This window comes from Schistocerca americana, chromosome 5 (genome assembly GCF_021461395.2).
Source record: "Schistocerca americana isolate TAMUIC-IGC-003095 chromosome 5, iqSchAmer2.1, whole genome shotgun sequence".
In the NCBI taxonomy this organism is placed as follows: Eukaryota; Metazoa; Arthropoda; class Insecta; order Orthoptera; family Acrididae; genus Schistocerca; species Schistocerca americana.
In genome coordinates this window covers 664,947,622-664,968,664 of record NC_060123.1, presented here as the reverse complement: position 1 = coordinate 664,968,664, position 21,043 = coordinate 664,947,622, and the positions used below count along the sequence as shown (strand labels likewise).

Sequence of the window (21,043 nt, the reverse complement as noted above, 5' to 3'; positions counted from 1 at the left end):
CTGGCAGATTAAACTCGAACACAATACGTGTTCCAAAATTCTACAACTGATCGACGTTAGAGATATAGGTCTATAGTTCTGCACATCTGCTCGACGTCCCTTCTTGAAAATGGGGATGACCTGTGCCCTTTTCCAATCCTTTGGAACGCTACGCTCTTCTAGAGACCTACGGTACGCCGCTGCAAGAAGGGGGGCAAGTTCCTTCGCGTACTCTGTGTAAAATTGAACTGGTATCCCATCAGGTCCAGAGGCCTTTCCTCTTTTGAGCGATTTTAATTGTTTCTCTATCCCTCTGTCGTCTATTTCGATATCTACCATTTTGTCATCTGTGCGACAATCTAGAGAAGGAACTCTCCATCCAACTGCATATGAGTGAATCGTATAACATTAAAGGTAGTGACTGGGTGTTATACGTTAATATATATACGTGCTTTATCAGAGTAAAATTTAAATGCGGAAACATGATAGTAAAATGCTTTGCTGCTCTGATTTAGGGAAACAACATAATGCAGTCCTGCGGGAAATTCCCTTTCTGCTTGCAGTAATCTTTGCCGATATATTTTTTGTGTTAACAACGTAGTGCTTAATAGTTTATGCGGAACAATGTGGACAGATTCTTGAATTCTTTCCAATTCTTTCATAGCGCCTCTTGAACTGTTTTCTAATTTTTCCATCAACCTAAATATCCCTACTCTGCTGTTAATGTTTTCATAGGTTCTGCATCATACATAAATCCTTATTTGTGGTAATCTTTGTATAATTAGCATATTACTGTAACTCAGTTGTTATTTTATGCATCATTTTACTTATATTTACCAATCCTTGCTCCGTACCTGTAATTTGCGCCGTATTTCAGTCCACTTTTGTTTCTGTATGTCGTCCTATTTCTTGCACTTGGCCTATTGTACTAAACAAACTTGAAATATCATCATTATCTCCAATGCCATACAACGGTTTTTATTAGTTTATCACCCACCTTCAGCCATTCTCTCTCCCTCTACGCCAAAAATGTGACATTGTACCTGTTACTAGATGTATCTGCTCTCCCAGCTTATCATAGAGAAACTTAAGTCCATGTTACTCACTCCATGTATCCCCTACCGTATTCCCCATTTTGCTTCCTTTGACACTTCTAAGAACGTATCTTCCAAACTTCTCACTTCGTTACTTACCTCCCAGATGTTAAAGGTCAGTCTCAACGACCATACGTCATTCGTGAGGACCACATACGGCTTCTACGCGAACAAAACCCCATTCAGCATAGGCTGGATGACAAATCCTTCTGCTCCGAAGAGGAGCAAGATCATAACATTCGCTAAACTCAATCTAAGCATCATCAGCAACATCACCTAGAGGAAATAATTCGCATGTACTTCCTCCCTCCTTAGAACAAAGTGGGAATACAACAAAAAATACCTATATTCTTAAATACACTACATACGTCAATGAAAACAAAGAAAAAAATCCTACTATTACCCATTTATCTCTTACATCTCCGACTATATATTTCTAGATCTCAACCCATATGGCCTATTCTGCTGTATTTCTCTGCTCTTTTGCTTCTGAGTTTCAGTACATGGCAATTCCGCTGGTACTTGAGGAAAGGAATCTATGGCCCCTTGAAAAAATTTAATTGTACTGATATGTACAACTGAAGTTCGTCCAGGCAATTGTAACTTTACATTTACAGGCGACTTTACCTCGACGACATGGTATGGACCTTGAAACTTCGTCAAAAACATTTTTGTCCAACCCTTTGAAATTTAAGGGTTCGCAAGTAAGACACTGTGATAAATTCCTCTTACCTAACCCCACATGCTCTTGACGTTCTAGCGCTTTCGAGTTCACCTATTTTACCTTTTTCCAGACTTCCTTTAGAGTGTTTGCAAATATCTTAATGTATTCACCTTCTCTTCCCAACTTTCGTTGAAACGCATCAAAAGGATATGGCATTTTAGCATTTTACGTCCATATACAACCTTGTAAGGTGATAACGCTGTTCCTGTGTGAGTCTTTGAATTGTAGGCACTAACTACAAAACCTAAATATACAGCACAGTTTAGGTGTTAACAATTCGCTTAATGGCTTAGCATCTTTGAACTCTTTTCGTGTGACCATTTGCCTATCGGTGGAGCGGGATCTTATATAATTTCTTAACCTTCAGTAAGTGACACAACTGCTTAATGAGATCAGACTTGAAATTTGTCCCTTGGTCCATAATAATCTTTTGTGGTAGCCCAAAGTTAAATATCCAAAGATTTACCGTATTGTAAGCTGCTGTGCCCATTTCTGATGCGGTGTTCCTACCATTACTAAAATACCTCGAAAAGTGATCGATAATTGTTAACACATACTTGTTTCTGATTGACTCCTGCGAAACAGTTCCAAAATATCGGCTCATATCATTTGAAATGGGTGATCAGACTCCGGTTGTCTTTGTGATTGTGTCTTTTGATGGCATAAATCAGGGTGTTGCACACACAGAATGGAGTTCTTGGCATACTGTTGAACATCAGCGCATGTTGTTCTCTACCAGAACCTTTCTGCTTCTCTTTTATCTATTGTTCACTTACCCCCATGACAAAACAACATACGATGATGTGCCTGCTGAAATGCCTCTGTCTGCACAGCTGCTGGAACTACAACACGTGATTCACACTTGGTTGATCTACACAGTATTCCATATTATATGATAAACCGTGGCTGTTCGCAATACAGCCTGCATAAGTGCAAAAGGTGGACCAACGTGGGACTGACTTGCTCAATTTGTGAAGCTGTTTCTCTTGAATAAATCATCCAGTTTTTTCTGAAATTAAAATCATTTGTATGTCTGTACATCTGCATCACATCTACTAATTTCTGTCCCATTCCAATAATTGTTTGGTGGTGTGCCTTTAATGTTGTTGACGACTCTATGATAAACCGAGAAATAGCAGCTCTGTCTTTCTATCTCTGATTTCAGATTCTCTCTGATTTTAACTTTGTAAGGACGTGTGTATGCAAACAGTGGTTAGTGCCAAAAACAAGGCTGTTAATAGTAGTAATGTGTGTGGTGTTCGTGGCAAAAAATGCCTTTCAGGGACGACTTGTACAAATTTGAGGATGACGTAGATAACTTCGACTCAGATAAAGATCCTCAGTATGTTCCTGAACGTAAATGTGCTTCAGAAGTTTTTGCTGATCAGCTAAATGTGAATAACGCTTTAAGCAAGTAAAGAACGTTAAACTGCCAGCTTTAGCACTGGTTGCTAAAATTGATGTGACTGTGCGAGGGAAGAAATGTTATCGCCCATCCTTAACATTGTGCTTAATCATAGATTAAGCTTTGAGTTTATTAATGTCATTATTTCAAACCTTGCTAACGCACATCTGAGTATTATAAATGAAACAGTCCAAAACTATTAAATTTGTATTTTTGACTGGTTTCACAGTAATACTTCGTTAACTCGCCCAGCAAGTAAGCAATGTTCAGTCAATGGAAATTGATGTTAAATGCACTCAGTTTCAAATAGCCAATGTTAAGTACCCATTGATGTATTTTTCAGAATAAAATTTTTGATAGAATTTACAGTTTTAAAAATATGTCGATACGCTTAAAATGTCTGAAAACAAGACGTGTCTTATTTATGTCTATTTATTAAACTATACTGCGCATTTTGTCAAAACAAACAACTTCCCGCTTGCGATTTCTTACAGTCAAGGTTTTCATATCAGTGCAGGGCTTTCCCTTTCTGTCTTACCTTACTCATCTTCCTGTGGTTTACTGGTTCTAGCTGTGGACTCATGAACCATATCTGATTACTTACTGATAACAAGTATGTTCGGCCTGGGGATGTGCACCTTTACCAGGCTGGAATGTTAGCAGTCACGTCGTAAACCAGTCCACGTGTGCATGATCTCACAGTGTCTACTGAAAGGTGTCCTATGTTAAACTTAGTTGTAATTTCTAGAATTCATTATTATTTGCGAGACACTTGGTTCTTGTGTTACTTTATTCTCCAAAAGTCAGCTGTGAAATTTGGAAAATGATATGTTTAAAACTACAAGGTGTCTGACTATTATAGGTACAAACGAAAAAGGGCGTGTAGATGACAATGAAACAATCAAATAATCCCAATAAACACAGCTCCGGAAACGAATGGTTTCTCTGATACCACTTATACACAAGTGCCAGTGCTACAGTACTGTTAACGTCTAATGCTACGGTTGGATGACGTTCCTTTCAGTGAAAGAAAGCGTATGTCATACAAGCATGATGGCGCACTAACACGCTTTCAAGTGGCTGTTCGGGAATACATAGCAGCTCCCCCATCTAGAAGCAGTTGGACTTTTTTGTGTGGGGATCTTTAAAAGCTTTGGTGTATTTCAAAACTGTTGTGTCAATGAACCCTGGGATTGCATTGTGGATGGTTGTCCATTCATTTGGAATACGCCTGGAAATTTTGAACTTGTGGAACGCTTGTTGCAATGTTTTTGTCCTCAGACACGTAGCTATGTTCATGCACTCAGTCATAATAGGTGATGTTGGGGAATCCATTTGATTGCAGACCTAAGTTATTGAGATAAATTGCATGTTCTATTGTCCCCTACACCCCTTTCGCTTCTGCCTATAACATATAATGCTTCCCCTGAAACGTGTTTGGGGTGGGGGGTGGGGGGTGGGGGGGAGGAGGCGGAGGTAGAGGGTGGTTCATGACCCGCATGACATCTCCACACCCGCTGGATCCATGTCAGTCTTCGAAATCTCTTCTCAAAGCCATAGAAATAAGCATATAATTTCTATGACAAAAAAACGCACCTTGGAGGGATATCCGATTGGGACAGTAACCGATAGATGTGATATATACAGGGTGCATCAAAAAAATGTATACACACTTTGAAGCGTCATAGAAAATTTATTCCCCGTTCTACAATGTTAAATGTCTGGAAATGGAAAGCTTAAAGTCCAATTGGAAAAATAAATGTACTTTGCAAATGTGATTAATGTCCAAACTGGTGGTCTTCAGCATCAATACATTTCTGAGTGTGAGTCACCACTGATTCCATACATCATACCAAAGTGTCCAATGAGATTTCTGCGCACCCCGCCTGAATCTCATTCCAAAGTGTGTCCATGTTACGTGGTTTACGTTTGTACACCCCATCTTTTACTGTGCCCCATAAGAAGTAATCCAGCGGCGTGAGGTCTGGAGAGCGTGCTGGAAACTCGATTGGTCCCCTGCATCCTATCCACTGGCCTGGCACATTGCGATCCAGGTTTGCTCGTACGTCCCTATGATAGTGCGGTGGGGCGCCATCTTGTTGGATATAAAACTCATCATTACCGTATAATGCACGAATGACGGGGAGTATGGAGTCAGCAAGCACTGTTAGGTACGTTTCTCCAGTAACAGTACCTTCAAAGCGGAAAGGCCCAATGAGTCCCCTTGCAGACAAACCACACCACACATTTACACCAGGCACATTCACAGCCTTTTCAACTGTAATGTGAGGATTATCGTCAGCGCAGTACACACAATTGTGCCTATTGACGGTTCCATTGAGTTTAAATTGGGCTTCATCCTACCAAATTATGCTACCCATAAATCCCAGTTCCCTATGCACAGTTACCAAATTACTACTTTGAATGCCTGTTACTTCATTACACAGTGGTGCTGATAAGCTACGCTCGTCGTCACCATCTCCTGAACCCATTCACAAAATTCTAACCTTAGATCTGGATCGTCTTCACTTAGCTGTTGCACCAGCCTTGGAATGTACACACGAAACTTGCCTTTCTTCAGAATGCATAGCACACTACTAGCACTTACATTACTCTCACGTGCCGCTTGCCTTGAAGATTTTTGAGGCGAACGCTGAAACAGTTCCAAGACCGCAGTTGTGGAATCATCACTTGTAGCTGTACGAGGTCGCCCTGATCGACCTTTATGCACATCACACACTGTTCCATGAATTTCGAATTTGCCTTGTAGACGTGTAACTGTTAACCTTGAAGGTGGTTCTGTACCATACTCACTTCTCCACTGTCTTCGAACCGCAGCTACATTCTCAAACTTCCAGTACCACTTAATTATCCGCTTCCGCGCTTCAAAGCTCCAACACACGTCCACCATGTTGCAGTTACTTCCTTGCCACCTGTTGAAGAAACATGATATTACTTTCTCACAGATATTTAACCTTGTAGAACGGGAAATAAATTGTCTATGGCAGTTCAAAGTGTGTGTACATTTTTTTGACGCACCCTGTATATGCACAGACAAACAAATAATTACAGTTTCAGAAAAATTGGATGATGTTCTCAAGAGAAAGAGCTGCACAAGTTGAACAAGTCAATGATGCGTTGGCCCACCTGTAGCTCTTATGCAAGCAGTTATTCGGCTTGGCACTGATTGACAGAGTTGTGGGACGTATTCCTGAAGGATATTGTGTCCAATTGGCTAGCTAGATCGTCAAAATTCCGAGCTGGTTGGAAGGCCCTGCTCCAAACGTTCTTATCTAGGGAGAGATGCGGTGGCCTTGCTGGCCACAGTAGGGTTTGAGTAGTACGAAGACAAGCAGTAGAAACTCTCGCTGTAATATAAACCCAGGATGCTCTGCCATGAAGGGAAAAAAGGGGCATATAATATCGTCGACATACGGTTGTGCCGCGGCTGACAACCAAAGCGATCCTGGTATGAAATGAAATAGCAGCACAGACTACCGCCGCGCGGGGTGGCCATGTGGTCAAGGGCGCCTTGCCATGGTTCATGGGGCTCTCTCCGTCGGAGGTTGAGTTCCCCCTCTGGCATGGGTGTGTGTGTGTTGTCCTTAGCGTAAGCTAGTTTCAGTGAGATTAAGTAGTGTGTAAGCCTATGGACCCATGACGTCATCAGTCTGGTCCCATAGTCCTTACCACAAATTTCCAAATTTCTTAGGAGTGAATTATTGTCGTCAATAATTTACAAATTAACATTGTAACACACTTTTTATAAATTGCAGTATACCGTTTCAGCGTAATGCAGCACTGAAAATTTTTTCAGAAACACATTACCTTTATCTCTAAATGTCAATAACGTATCAACGATACAAACCTTCAAGGTAAAATATGATAACCAAAACCGGAGTTTTAACATAGCACCGTAATGAATGATCTCGTAGTTTCTGGAGCCAAAAGTTGTTGGTTTGCATCCCGTTAAATGCAATTTTTTTCATGTTAGCGTTATTAACACAATCTGTTAGTTTCTTATGAATGTAATACAAGTATGTTCAGCAATGTTGGCTGTTATTTACATTCAGTCCTATCTGAGAACAAAGGATGGAATAAACATTTAGCAATTTCTGAGTATGTGGTTAGGCAGGAACCTAGGACGACAGCTTAAATTGCTGCGAGTGAATCGGGGAGCAATAACATTCATATTCTTCCTCGTCACAAAGTCGATAGCCGACCATGCGGTCGTCGATATACGCGTGACGTCAAAATGACGGCATGTTTGCGGGAATTATTGTGGAACGACGCGGCTATTTCAGTGTCCGCTCTTCAGCGCTCCGCTATGATTGCTCCATGGAATTCTTTCTGGTTGTCAGTCCGTACGGCTTGTGGACTTCCAGACTGGTATCTCAGTGCTGCCCGGGGCGTCTCCAGAAACGTTTTCGCTGGTCACTGGGGTTCATTTCGAAGTAGGATTCAACTCAGTTAATGGGGTTCCAGGCAGAAGGTGGCCGACACCACTCACAAGAGGGCTTGTTGGTATACAGAGGTCAATGGCAGTCGGTGCAGGGGGAGCCGTGAGCTCAGACCCCATTCTGTGAGTCGCCTATAAGTGGCCACTGCCGTCACTGAAGCACTAGCTGCACACCGGATCGACGATAATGGTGAGTCTGGAACTAAAAATGCCTTTCTGACGATTGCTCAGGCCTATCGTTTTGTCGTCTCTCTAGATCGACCGCTTCCTTCTTGACGCTGTGTTCGGCCATGGTTCGCTCATTCCTGCCAACATCGTCGATGGTGGCGTCGCTGATGTTCAAATGTCCAGCGATCCGCCAATTACTCCAAATGGCTTCTTCGAGTCCACCTACACGTCCTCTCTCGGATGCTGATATCTATGTTGGGAGCAACATACTAACGAACTACTAAAGCGCCTAAACAAGTCTGTTTTTGCAATGCTAATGATGTCAGACATAGGAGATATAAATATAAAAAAAAACTGGCATATTTTGCTTATTTTCACTCCATTATGTCATATGGTATCATATTTTGGGGTAACTTCACAAACAGAGAATTTTTAGAGTACAGAAGCGTATAATAAGAGTAATGGGTAGTGTAAATCCAAGAACATCATGTCGAAACCTATTCAAAGAACTGGGCATATTAACCACAGCTTCTCATTATATTTATTCCTTAATTATGTTTGTTGTAAATAATACATCTCTTTTTCCAACTAACTGCTTAGTACACAGAATCAATACCAGGACTAAGAACAATATACATAAAGATTTAAAATCACTTACTCTTGCCCAGAAAGGAGTCCAGTATTCAGCAACGCATATTTTCAATAAGTTACCAGCAACCGTTAAGAGTTTAGTTTCAGACAAGGCACAATTTAAACACAATTTAAAAGAATTTTTGGTGGCCAACTCCTTCTGTTCTATCTATGAGTTTCTCAACAGGTGCAGTAGACCATTTTAATGAAAATTTATTATACTTTAATTTTTGACAATACTTGGTTGTAAAAGCCAAGTAACTACCTACTGTGTGAATGATGGATGTATGGAAAGCAGATGTAAGTCTTAAGTCTGTAAATAGTGGAAGTTTAATTTTAAATCTTGTACATAATCTGACTTCTTAACTGAGGATCACTGAAATGAATAATTTACTTTAATTTTTGACAATACTTGGTTGTAATAACCAAGAAACTAGCAAATGTCTGAATGATGGATTTAATGAAAGCAGATGTAAGTATTAAACCTGTAAATATTAGGAGTTTAAATTTAATTCATGTACATAACTTTACTGTTTATTGACTGAGGATCATTAAAATTAATGAAACTCAAGTTTTTATAATTACATTTTTGTAATGTGTTTATCTGACATGTTCCACACCCAGGAGGATTCCCTCTGTTATGGGTCTATGGAATGAATACTTAATCTAGTCTAACCTAATCTCTAATCTATGTGTACTGCTCCCGCGCCTTTCTGTGAGGCATGCGTACTGACCAACTGGGTACTCAAAACGAAATTCTCAAAAACCTTATGCCCCGGTCTCGACATGTTCCCTGTTTGATATCCTCGCCAGCTGCACGCTGAAATTGCTCTGCAGCACCACACATTCGACCGTCGCCCGCCATTGTTCATAATTTTGTATTTCCTGACGATATCTGCTTGAATATTGATTTATGACAAATTTTCATGACTTCTTAGTTGTGCATCGTTGTTTTTGTCTTAGAGTCTACTTTCTAGAGAGTATTCTGGGTTGTATGGCCGTGCTCCTGGCGACGTTGAGATTTTTCAGATTGAATCCGTAGACGTCCAGCGCAGGTCTAGACGAAACGCCAGGAAGAGAACAGTTTCTTGGACCAGGGTCTTACAACATGGAAGGCTCTGCAGCAACTAAGAAATCCGTTCGTCAAAGTCTTCATTGTATAGTTAGTATACAGGGTGGCCCATTGATAGTGACCGGGCCAAATATCTCACGAAATAAGCGTCAAACGAAAAAACTACGAAGAACGAAACTTGTCTAGCTTGAAGGGGGAAACCAGATGGCGCTATGGTTGGCCCGATAGATGGCGCTCCCATAGGTCAAACGGATATCAACTGCGTTTTTTTTTAAATATTCGTGTAGTACGTAAAGATATATGAATGTTTTAGTTGGACCACTTTTTTCGCTTTGTGATAGATGGCGCCGTAATAGTGACAAACATATGGCTCACTATTTTAGACGAACAGTTGGTAACAGGTAGGTTTTTAAATTAAAATAAATGACGTAGGTACGTTTGAACATTTTATTTCGGTTGTTCAAATGTGATACATGTACCTTTGTTAACTTATCATTCCTGAGAACGCATGCTGTTACAGCGTGATTACCTGTAAGTACCACATTAATACAATAAGTGTTCAAAATGATGTCCGTCAACCTCAACGCATTTGGCAATACGTGTAACGACATTCCTCTCAACAGCGAGTAGTTCGCCTTCCGTAATGTTCGCACATGCATTGACAATGCGCTGACGCATGTTGTCAGACGTTGTCGGTGGATCACGGTAGCAAATATCCTTCAACTTTCCCCACAGAAAGAAATCCGGGGACGTCAGATCCGGTGAACGTGCGGGCCATGAGACGACGACCGCGGGCTATGTGCCGGACATCCATCATGTTGGAAGTACATCGGCATTCCGTCATGCAGTGAAACATCTTGTAGTAACAACGGTAGAACATTATGTAGGAAATCAGCATACATTGCACCATTTAAATTGCCATCGATAAAATAGGGGCCTGATGTTCCACTTGTGGCAGCCATCGTGGATTTTCCGTTGCCCAATAGTGCATATAATGCCGGTTTACGTTACCGCTGTTGGTGAATGACGCTTCGTCACTAAATAGAACGCGTGCAAAAAATCTGTTATCGTCCCGTAATTTCGCTTGTGCTCAGTGGCAGAACTGCACACGACATGCAATTCCTGGTGCATAGAAATATGGTACGGGTGCAATCGATGTTGATGTAGCATTCTCAACACCGACGTTTTTGAGATTCCCGATTCGACCGCAATTTGTCTGCTACTGATGTGCGGATTAGCCGAGACGGCAGCTAAAACAGCTACTTGGGAATCATCATTTGTTGCAGGTCGTGGTTGACGTTTCATATGTGGCTGAACACTTCCTGTTTCCTTAAATAACGTAACTATCCGCCGAACGGTCCGGACACTTGGATGATGTCGTCCAGGATACCGAGCAGCATACATAGCACACGCCCGTTGGGCATTTTGATCACAATAGCCATACATCAACACGATATCGACCTTTTCCGCAATTGGTAAACGGTCCATTTTAACACGGGTAATGTATCACGAAGCAAATACCGTCCGCATTGGCGGAATGTTACGTGATACCACGTACTTATACGTTTGTGACTATTACAGCATCATCTATTACAAAGCGAAAAAAGTGGTCCAACGAAAACATTCATATTTCTTTACATACTACACGAATATGTAATAAAAATTGTGGATTCCTATTTTAAAAAAAACGCAGTTGATATCCGTTTGACCTATGGCAGCGCCATCTAGCGGGCGAACCATAGACATCTGGTTTCCCCCTTCAAGCTAGACGAGTTTCGTTCTTTGTAGTTTTTTCGTTTGATGCTTATTTCGTGAGATATTTGGCCCGGTCACTATCAGTGGACCACCCCCGTATAGTTCCAATATCTTAAGTGGTGTCATAATTCTGGAGCTTTAAAACCTTAAAATTACTTGCCTAACTCATACAATTTGCGACATTGTTCTCTGTAAGTTATCGAAAACCATTTCTCGATATGTTTACTCGTTCTGGAAATATCTGAGGTTGCCCGTCTTTTCTACATCACTCTGTACAAACATGCTGTTTGGGCCGTAAATAATATATTTCTATTTCCTAGCGGTAATGTTTCAAAAACGTGCACCCTGTGTAGCACCCCCTACGCAAAATACATTAAACATTACAGTGATTTCTTTTTTAATACAACTTCTTCTGTCACCCTCTTCTGGGTAGGCACCACAGCTTCGACAAATTTCAAGAAAGCGATCGTCCCAACAGGATGTATTTTACAATTGTTCTTTCTTAAGCATTAGTAGTGCGAGGCTCATTTCCAAGTGGAATGTAGATACACCATCCTCGTCAAACACGATTGTCGAAGTGCACAATCTCGCGATGGATAACCTCAAAACACGTATGCACACGGTTGTTTACGGTAACGCCACATGCGTACTAGTGAAGTCACCAGAATTTTGCCTTTGGTTTCAGGTACGACCACGTGACAGCTACAAGCCCGGCACCCGTAGCAAGGTCGCTGCCCCGTAACGTGTGTTATCAGACGCCCTGTCCCGCTGCACCGTGTGCCCAGCACTGTCGGCGACGCACCTCGGAGAAAGCTGTCGCGCCACAGGCCGCTCCACAAGTTCGTACACCCTCTGTCGACACTCCCACGCGGCCCAGGCGGGAAGCAACACTCACCAGCAGCAACGCAGAGGTCTCCCACTGCAGGAAGTTGCAGACTGTCTGGCTGAAGGTAGGGCCGGCAAAAGAGCAAATATCGGCAGTGGCATTGCTTTCAACGACGTGTAACGTTAATCTTCATGTACGTCAGTGGCGCGTTCTGAAAACGTTGGCCGGCCAGGGTGGCCGAGCGGTTCTAGACGCTACAGTCTGGAGCCGCGCGACCGCTACGGTCGCAGGTTCGAGTCCTGCCTCGGGCATGGATGTGTGTGACGTCTTTAGGTTTAAGTAGTTCTAAGTCTAGGGGACTGATGACCTCAGATGTTGAGTCCCATAGTGCTCAGAGCCATTTGAACCATTTGATAGGGAGAGACATATTCTATCCGCTTCTAGCTACGCCAAGTGAAGAAGGTATAATGGAAGTGTGGTCTGAAATTCACATTGAACATGATATTCCTTCTCTACCAAGTAAACGTTAGGTTGAACCAGAATAAACTCACGAGTGGCGACATGTAGAAACTCTACCAGTATCCTTTCTTATACTAGTTATTTATTTTCAGTGACGAAGCAATCGCTATGTAGGGTCACAGGATACTTATTCCATCTTTTATTTGAGCTTCTGTATCCCGATAAAATTGGTTCTGAACTGGGAATGCAACTCAGACCGCTCTTAACGCGGAATTTGATCCCTTCGTGACAAGACAACTCGACTGCAATTTGTTGTTTGTTCAAAACTGCAGATTCCTCAACATCTCCACATATTGGGCGTGAATGGGTTTGAATCCTGGCCGGGCACTAAGGTTTTCATTATGAATTATCAAGCTCTAGCATGAGAACACCTATCTGCTGGTGGAAAATTATTTTGATTTTTAATGCATTTTCATTCGTTGTCAACATTAACGATATCTGACTTTTTAACTCCCAGCGAGACATATAACTATATGCGAGATCACTGTAAGTTCAAGGGTGTTATTCCGAGCTGCTGGTGGAGAAAAATTCGGTAGCTGACGTCTGTTTGTATGTAGTCAACAACGATATGTGTGGGGTTCGATTCCCAGTCAGCACTGAACTCTTCGTCATATTATTTCTAATTGAAACATGCTCACATGTCGCTGCTGGTGTAACAAACCCATATTTAACGTTCGTTTTCTTTAGAATATAACAGCAATAGGTGCCGGGTTGGAGTCCTGGGAAGGAAAAACTTAATATTTCGTCTCGTCAGTTCAGTTAAAACATCTAGCTACTGCCGAGAAAATCCAATATATCACAGCTGATTGTGCTTCGATATCAATCCGATTAGGTTCTGGGTTCGAATCCCTGTCCAACACAAAGCTTTACCTCACGGCATTTCAAGTAAGTTAGTTGTGAAGAAGCATTGTTTAACATCTCTGGTAGTTCGTTAACAGGGACAATAGACGCTGGGTAGGAATTCACCCACGTTAAAAATTTTTACGTTATGTAATTTAAAGTTGATATTTGCTAACTGATACTGTCTAAAATCGAGGTATATTACTCTCATTATGTCTAGTCAGGAATGACTGTTAGTTTCCGTCAGTCACGAAATCTTCATCTGCAAGACCTGGGTTTGAATCCATATGCAGAACGAGACGGTTCGTCGTGTCATTTGAAGTTCATACATATTCGCAACTAGCTGCTCGTGAATAACTTAAGTTTTTAATGTCATTTTTTGTTAAATAACAATTACGGTATGTTACTTTGAAGAGGAAATCATGAATACGACGAACTTCCTACGTGCATTACCTATCTGACGTCATAATGAGAGTGGTAACATTTCAGGTATGTCATTTATTGCAATAAATGTGAGCTTACAAGCCTTAAGGACAGTCTTATCTGTGATAAGGTGTTCCCTGATATTTCTAGTATCGTGGTATTACTTTACATCTTGAGTTATTGCGATACAAAGCAGTGTTTTCCAGTGGTGACTTGTTGGAACCATTTTCGATAGTCAAACGACTTTCAAACACTATACAGTTGAATCTACTATTGTCGCTGATAGCACACGTTGTTGACATACATACCTTACCTCCGAGCAAATAGACTCGCCCGTCCCACGTCACCGGCGTGCGCACAATCGAGGGAAACACAGCCACTTGTGAGTGAGCGGTCTAACGTAACGGTGTCACTAAGTTTTCGAAACAGGAACAACGGAGTTGGATCGAGATTGAATGTGGCAGAGGTCGTACAGCATGACAGTGCCATCAAGGTCTTCAAGAGGAGTGCGGGGTATCAGCATTGCCGTACAGAACAGTGGCACGTTGGGTAAATGCCTTCAACGAAGGTCGGCAAACTGTGGCAGACATGCATCGGGCAGGTCGTCCTAGCGTCTCTGAAGAAGTGCATACTGTTGCCGCATTAGTGAACAGTGATAGACGCCATACGATTCGTGAGCTCACCCACGAAACCGGATTAGCGCATACGACAGTGCTTCGCATCCTGAAGGAACGCCTGGGCATGCGAAAAACTGCATCACGGTGGGTTCCGCATGACTTGACGAAAATGCGGAAATGGATGCGTTACGACGCTGCTCAGACGCACTTGGAGCGCTATGAGCGCGAAGGAGAGTCTTTCTTACGCCGTATCGCAACGCTGGATGAGACATGGTCCACATCGTACGAGCCAAAAGTGAAACGCCAATCCAACAAATGGCGTCATTATGGGTCGCCGCCAAAGTCGAAAGTGCGTCAGAGCCCCAATATGGTGATAGACGGCAGACCGTCAATGTTCAGTATTACTGTTCGTTTTTGGAGCAACACCTGCGACCAGCTTTACGAAAAAAAAAGGCGACATTTTCTGTGCAACCCACCCATCATTTTGCACAACAATGTGCAGGCGCATACAGCGCAAGCTGTGGCTGCTCTGTTCGGTCGATGGGACTGGGAGGTACTGTACCATCCACCATACTCCCCGGACTTAAGTCCTTGTGACTTTGATTTGATTCCGAAGATGAAGGAACCACTTCATGGCTTTCGCTTCAGAACTGTCCCAGAGATTCTACAGGCAGTAGACCGCTCCACTCGCACCATCAACAGAACCGGCTCTGGTAACGGTATACTACGTCTTCCACATCGCTGGCAACGGGTTCTACACAACGTTGGTGACTGCTTTGAAAGGCAGTAACAGGAGCAAGCATGTAACTCTTTTGTATCGCTTGTGAATAAATAGTCGCCACTATTTAAGTTCCAACCCTAGTATTTAACAGAACGTGAATTGCGTTCGTGGCGAATACGCCCGCGATGTACATGTATGTCTAAGTTTCGCAAGCCGCATCGCTAGGCGTGGCGGAGGGTACATGAGTGCGATAGCCCTCCGTGTAAGCCTCGACGGCAACAAGATAGGGAGGAAGTTTAGGGCCGTCGACGATATGTCGTTATGGACGGAACACTAGCTCAGATTGGGGGAAGGATGAGAAAGGAAACTGACTGCATCCTTTTCAAACGAATCATTCCGGCATTTGTCTTAATCGGTTTAGGAAAACAACGAAAAACCGTGATCTGTATGGTGGGACGTGAATTTGAATAGCTGTCCTTAACAATGTGAGCACAGTGTGCTCACTAACTGGGGGGAGAGGGTGGCGAGGCTTCTACCTTCCCCTTCACCTTCATCGGCGTCGGCTTCTCCTGCCATGTAAAAATTTCTAAAAGTAATATTTGGCTACGTTATTTAGGACTTTTGGTTGTTGAACTAAAAATTTGCTGAAAAGAAAATCCGTCATACGCACGGAAGTCTTTCCACCTATGTCGACTTGGTTTGGCAAAGAAATCTTCGATTAAACTGAAACAAAAGAACATGTGCATACGATGCAAGTTTAAACGGCAGGAGTTTGCGTATTTGGTGAGTTTTATTTAAGCCGTGGTCCAAAGCACATTTGTCTTAACCTTCCGTCTTCCACTGCTGGGGACAACGTCAGGCTCCCTAACACACGACTGCGCGATTTCACGATTTTAGACACCGCTTTGGTTATGTCACGAACCGCCCGTTCGTGGATATGTGTAAACAGTTCGGCTTGTTACCGTGTTTGAGATTGTAACAGCTTTCTGGACCGTTTTATGCACTAATGATGTGTCCAGCACTGTAGGACCAAACGTTGGGTACAGATGATGATGATGATGATGATGTTTGGTTTGTGAGGCGCTCAACTGCGCGGTTATCAGCGCCCATACACATTTCCAATCCGTACACAGTCCAGTCTAGTCACTTCCATGAATGATGGTGAAATAATGAGGACAACACAAACACCCGGTCCCCGGGCAGAGGTTAGTTAGGTTTAAGTAGTTCTAAGTTCTAGGGGACTGATGACCTCAGCAGTTAAGTCCCATACTGCTCAGAGCCATTTGAACCAACTGATGACCTTAGAAGCTCCATAGTGCTCAGAGTCATTTGAACCATTTTAGACTGTCCGGGAATCGAACCCGGATCCCCGTGATCCAGAGGTAGGAACGCTAGCCACTAGACCAAGAGCTGCAGACTTGGGCAGAGAAGTATACCTGGACCCGCTACACAACAAAAATCACCAAAAACACTAGCATAACTTCATAAGCGTAATCCATGAATATGCGCTCCCTTCCTGTTGTTGTTGGTCACTAGCCAATCTAAAATGGTTCAAATGGCTCTGAGCACTATGGGACTTAACTTCTAAGGTCATCAGTTGGTTCAAATGGCTCTGAGCACTATGGTACTTAACTGCTGAGGTCATCAGTCCCCTAGAACTTAGAACTACTTAAACCTAACTAACCTAAGGACATCACACACATCCATGCCCGAGGCAGGATTCGAACCTGCGACCGTAGCAGTCGCGCAGTTCCAGTCTGAAGCGCCTAGAACCGCGCGGCCACATCGGCCGGCCTAGCCAGTTTCTCAGACCGAAAACGTAGTGTAACGGAACTAATTATAACACAAAAAGTTAAATGCCACATCGTCTTCGGCAGTATGTAGAACCAGTACGAATATCAAGAGCTGAGATTGCAAGAGAGTACTAAGCATAGCAGGCAAAGCTGAAGGTGGAAAGAACATATAGAAGGGCTATACAAGCAGAATGAACTTGAAAGCAAGGAAGTAAATAAAAATAAGACAGGAGATGAAATACTGCGAGGAGAATTTTACAGAGCATTGAAAAACTTAATTGGTAACAAGTCCGCTGGAGTAGATAACATCCCTCAGAATTGCTGGGATCCTTGGGAGCCTCGGACATGATTAAAATATTCCACCTGGTGTGTAAGATGTACGAGGCACGTGAAATACCCTCAGACTTCCAGAATACCAATTCCAAAGAAGGCAGCTGTCGAAAAGTGAGAATATTAGCGAACTATCAGTTTAACAAGTCGTTGTTGGAAATACTGACACGAATTTTTTACAGAAGAAGCGGAAAAATGTTTGAAACCTACCTCGGAGATGATTAGTTTTGGCGCAGAGAAATGCAGCAACACGCGAGACAATGACTTATGTTAGAAGCTAGATTAAAGAAAGGCAAACCTACTTTTATTCTTGAGGGTTTGGAGAAAGCTTTTGACAGTCTTGAATGGCATATACTCTTAGAAATTCAATGTAGATAGTAGCGATAAAATACAGGGAGTGAAATGTTATTCATAACTTGTGCAGAAACCAGATGGCAGTTATAAGTGTCTAAAAACTAAACTAAACTCTGCCCGAACAGGTCATGAAGGCCCAACGGTTCCGACCGGCCGCCGTATCATCCTCAGCCCAGAGGCGTCACTGGATGCGGGTATGAAGCGGCATGTTGTCAGCACACCGCCCTCCCGGCCGTATGTCAGTTTACCAGACCGGAGCCGCTGCTTCTCAATCAAATAGCTCCTCAGTTTGCGTCACAAGAGCTGAGTGCACCCCGCTTGCCAACAGGCGCTCGGCGGAACGTATGGTCACCCATCCTAGTGCTAGCCCAGCCCGACAGTGCTTAACTTTGGTTATCCGACGTGAATCGGTGTTACCGCTGCACAAGGCCGTTGGCAGTTATGAGAGTCGAAGGACATCAAAGAGAAACAGGAGGGAGCGAGACAAGTTTGTAGCCTACTCTCGATGTTATTCAATCTATACACTGAGCAAGCAGCAAAGTAATCAAAAGAAAAATTTGCTGAAAAAATTAAAGTTCAGGGAGAAAAAAAAAAATCTTGAGATTTACCAGTGGCACTGTAATTATGTCAGAGACAGAGAAGGACTTGGAAGAGACCATAAGATGTATATTAACAAAAGTAAAATAAATTGGAAAATGAGAAACGGACCAACTATACATGTTCTCGAAGTTAATTCTATTTTCTTCACTTATAAGACTAATTCTACAGTCATCACAATGTGTTCAATTTTAAGATGATTTCTATAGACAGTTTTTATTTCTTGAAGATTTTCTTATATCTTGATTAACTTTAAACTGTAAGAACACAAATAGATTTTTTATATGGTTAATTGTAATTTTTTTCTTACTTACATACAACTGAGAATATTTTACAGAGATGTACTTTTAAAGTAACCTCCTTTAAATTGTTTTGTGTTATTATCTGGTACGTTATGCATGCATCAAAGACCTGTTTGATCATAGCGAGAGTTTATTTTCTCAAGATGATTCAGAAAAAAATTCAAATACGAGTAGCTCTCCACCTTCCTCGAGTAGACTCAGAGGTACAAAGACGGCCGTGTTTCGACCGTTGGAGTCAAGGCAAGATGGAAAACCTCTGTGGACAGAAGACGTTTTCGGTTCTCTTAAGTCTCATCACGTACTCCTTGGGCACTGCTCCTCCCAGCATTTGGTATCTATTGACGTCGGAAGCTCACCGCTGTGCAGGCATTCCGAAGTCATCTCGGAGCGCAGCCACACCAACCTAAGTATGTCAGCTTCTCTTTGGACCAAAGGAAGCAACAAGATGAGTCCCACGCGAATGTGATATACTCTTGGCACTTGGCGCCTTGTGTCAAATTGTCCAGATAAACGGTTCTTCTTACAATTTGCTCAGTGAAGAAAAATGATCTAACTATGTTATCATCAGCGTGCACTACACATTCACGTTTTTGCTGCCTGTGAGATGTTCCGGAAAACTGTGCGGATTTACCTAATCCCAGATGCGAATATTGTGCCGATTAACTTTTCCAAAACCTTCGCCAGAAAATATGGCATTTCCTAGATAGTTGGCACTTTGTCCTATCTGATCCAACGTCTCAATAGCAAACCGTGGTGAAGATGCAAGTCGTTTCGCTTGAAGGCTTGCGCTATTTGATTTTTGTAAGCGTTCAAGCGAAGTCGTTTATACAGCACCGTCTCAAATAGTGGGCGAAGGAGTTTTAGTTCGGCGAATTGACTTTAATGAGCTTCATTGGAAGATCTCTCTGATCTCCTGTTTTCTTGAGAGGTGCGTTTTCTGCCGGAACCTGTCTGTCTGTTTGCACTACCAGTTGCTAACAACTTGTCATACCGAGCCATAATCGCCTTAACGTTTGGTGACTCACTCTGGAATTCACTTTGGAAATTTCTTCGTACAGCAATGAATGATTTCGTTTCCCCATACCGCACCATACATTGGGCTTCTCACTTGAGGTGAAGTCCTTTCTGGTAATTATTTTCACCTGAAACAGAACAGACGTAATCATTTGAAAAAAATCTACACAAAACTTTCTGAGTTGCTTTACATGATTCACACTGTACAATACTTGTAGTACTACGAATAGCCGGCCGCTGTGGCCGAGCGGTTCTAGGCGCTTCAGTCTGGAACCCCGCGACCACTACGGCCGCAGGTTCGAATTCTGCCTCGGACATGGATGTGTGTGATGTCCTTAGGTTAGTTAGGTTTAAATAGTTCTGAGTTCTAGGGGACTGATGACCTCTGATGTTAAGTCCCATAGTTCTCAGAGCCATTTGAACCATTTTTACTATGCATATTTGTATGTATGTCAAACACTATGCTTCATTTTATGTATGTCGTACAGAAGTAAGCTCTGGACTGAACTGAATTTATAGTAACCTTTTGGGCTTAAGATGAATTTGTGACAGCCGGCCGGTGTGGCCGTGCGGTTCTAGGCGCTTCAGTCTGGAACCGCGTGACCGCTACGGTCGCAGGCTCGAATCCTGCCTCGGGCATGGATGTGTGTGATGTCCTTAGGTTAGTTAGGTTCAATTAGTTCTAAGTTCTAGGGGACTGATGACCACAGATGTTAAGTCCCATAGTGCTCACAGCCATTTGAATTTGTGACAGTCGAAATGGGTATAGTATTTATGTGTCAAACAGTATTAAATTCTGAAATGAACTGCGTTTTGCAGTGACCTTTCAAATCTGAAAATCAGTCTGCGAGACACGAAGCTGTGACAGTATTTCTTCGTGTGTCAAACAGTAGCAAGCTCTGGAACGGCTGAATTATGCAGTGACGTTCTTGACCTGTAGATTGCTCCACGATAGTCGAAACCCGTACAGTATTTCTACGTATGACAAACATTACTAACGTCTGGAACAAAATGCATTCGGCAGTGACTTTTTTTCATCTCGAAACTGGTAGCCAATACAATTGCTTTCTGATGAAGATGTACTATTGTTCTGTAATAAATTCTTCTTGCTGTTCCTCTAGCACGCATGAGGAAGTGACAATCCCTGCCGTTGCAGGATACTGCACGGTATGCAGCATTTTCTTAAGGTGTTTATATGACGTCACTCCTAGAATTTCCTTATCTGTTTTCCAATGCCTTTCTGCGGTAAGAAATTCTTACCGTAAAAAGTGAGTAAAACAGGAATAGTCTCTATATCGCACTCTTGCCACAAAACCGTCACAACTCACAAGTCTTAATTTTTGAGTTTTTAATGTGACAGGGTTGAAAAAACAATACCTGATCAATCATCAAATGTGTGTTGCTATAATTAATAATATGAC

General features: G+C 42.5%; 1 protein-coding gene across 1 annotated transcript in view; it reads left to right on the top strand.

Moving 5' to 3' along the window:
* The window catches only part of LOC124616620, a 175,493-nt gene that overhangs the window by 94,874 nt on the left and 59,576 nt on the right, over positions 1 to 21,043 (top strand). The window contains exon 2 of the mRNA XM_047144944.1: positions 11,972 to 12,236. Coding sequence (XP_047000900.1) covers positions 11,972 to 12,236 — 265 coding nt within the window. The remainder of the gene's footprint in view (positions 1 to 11,971; positions 12,237 to 21,043) is intronic.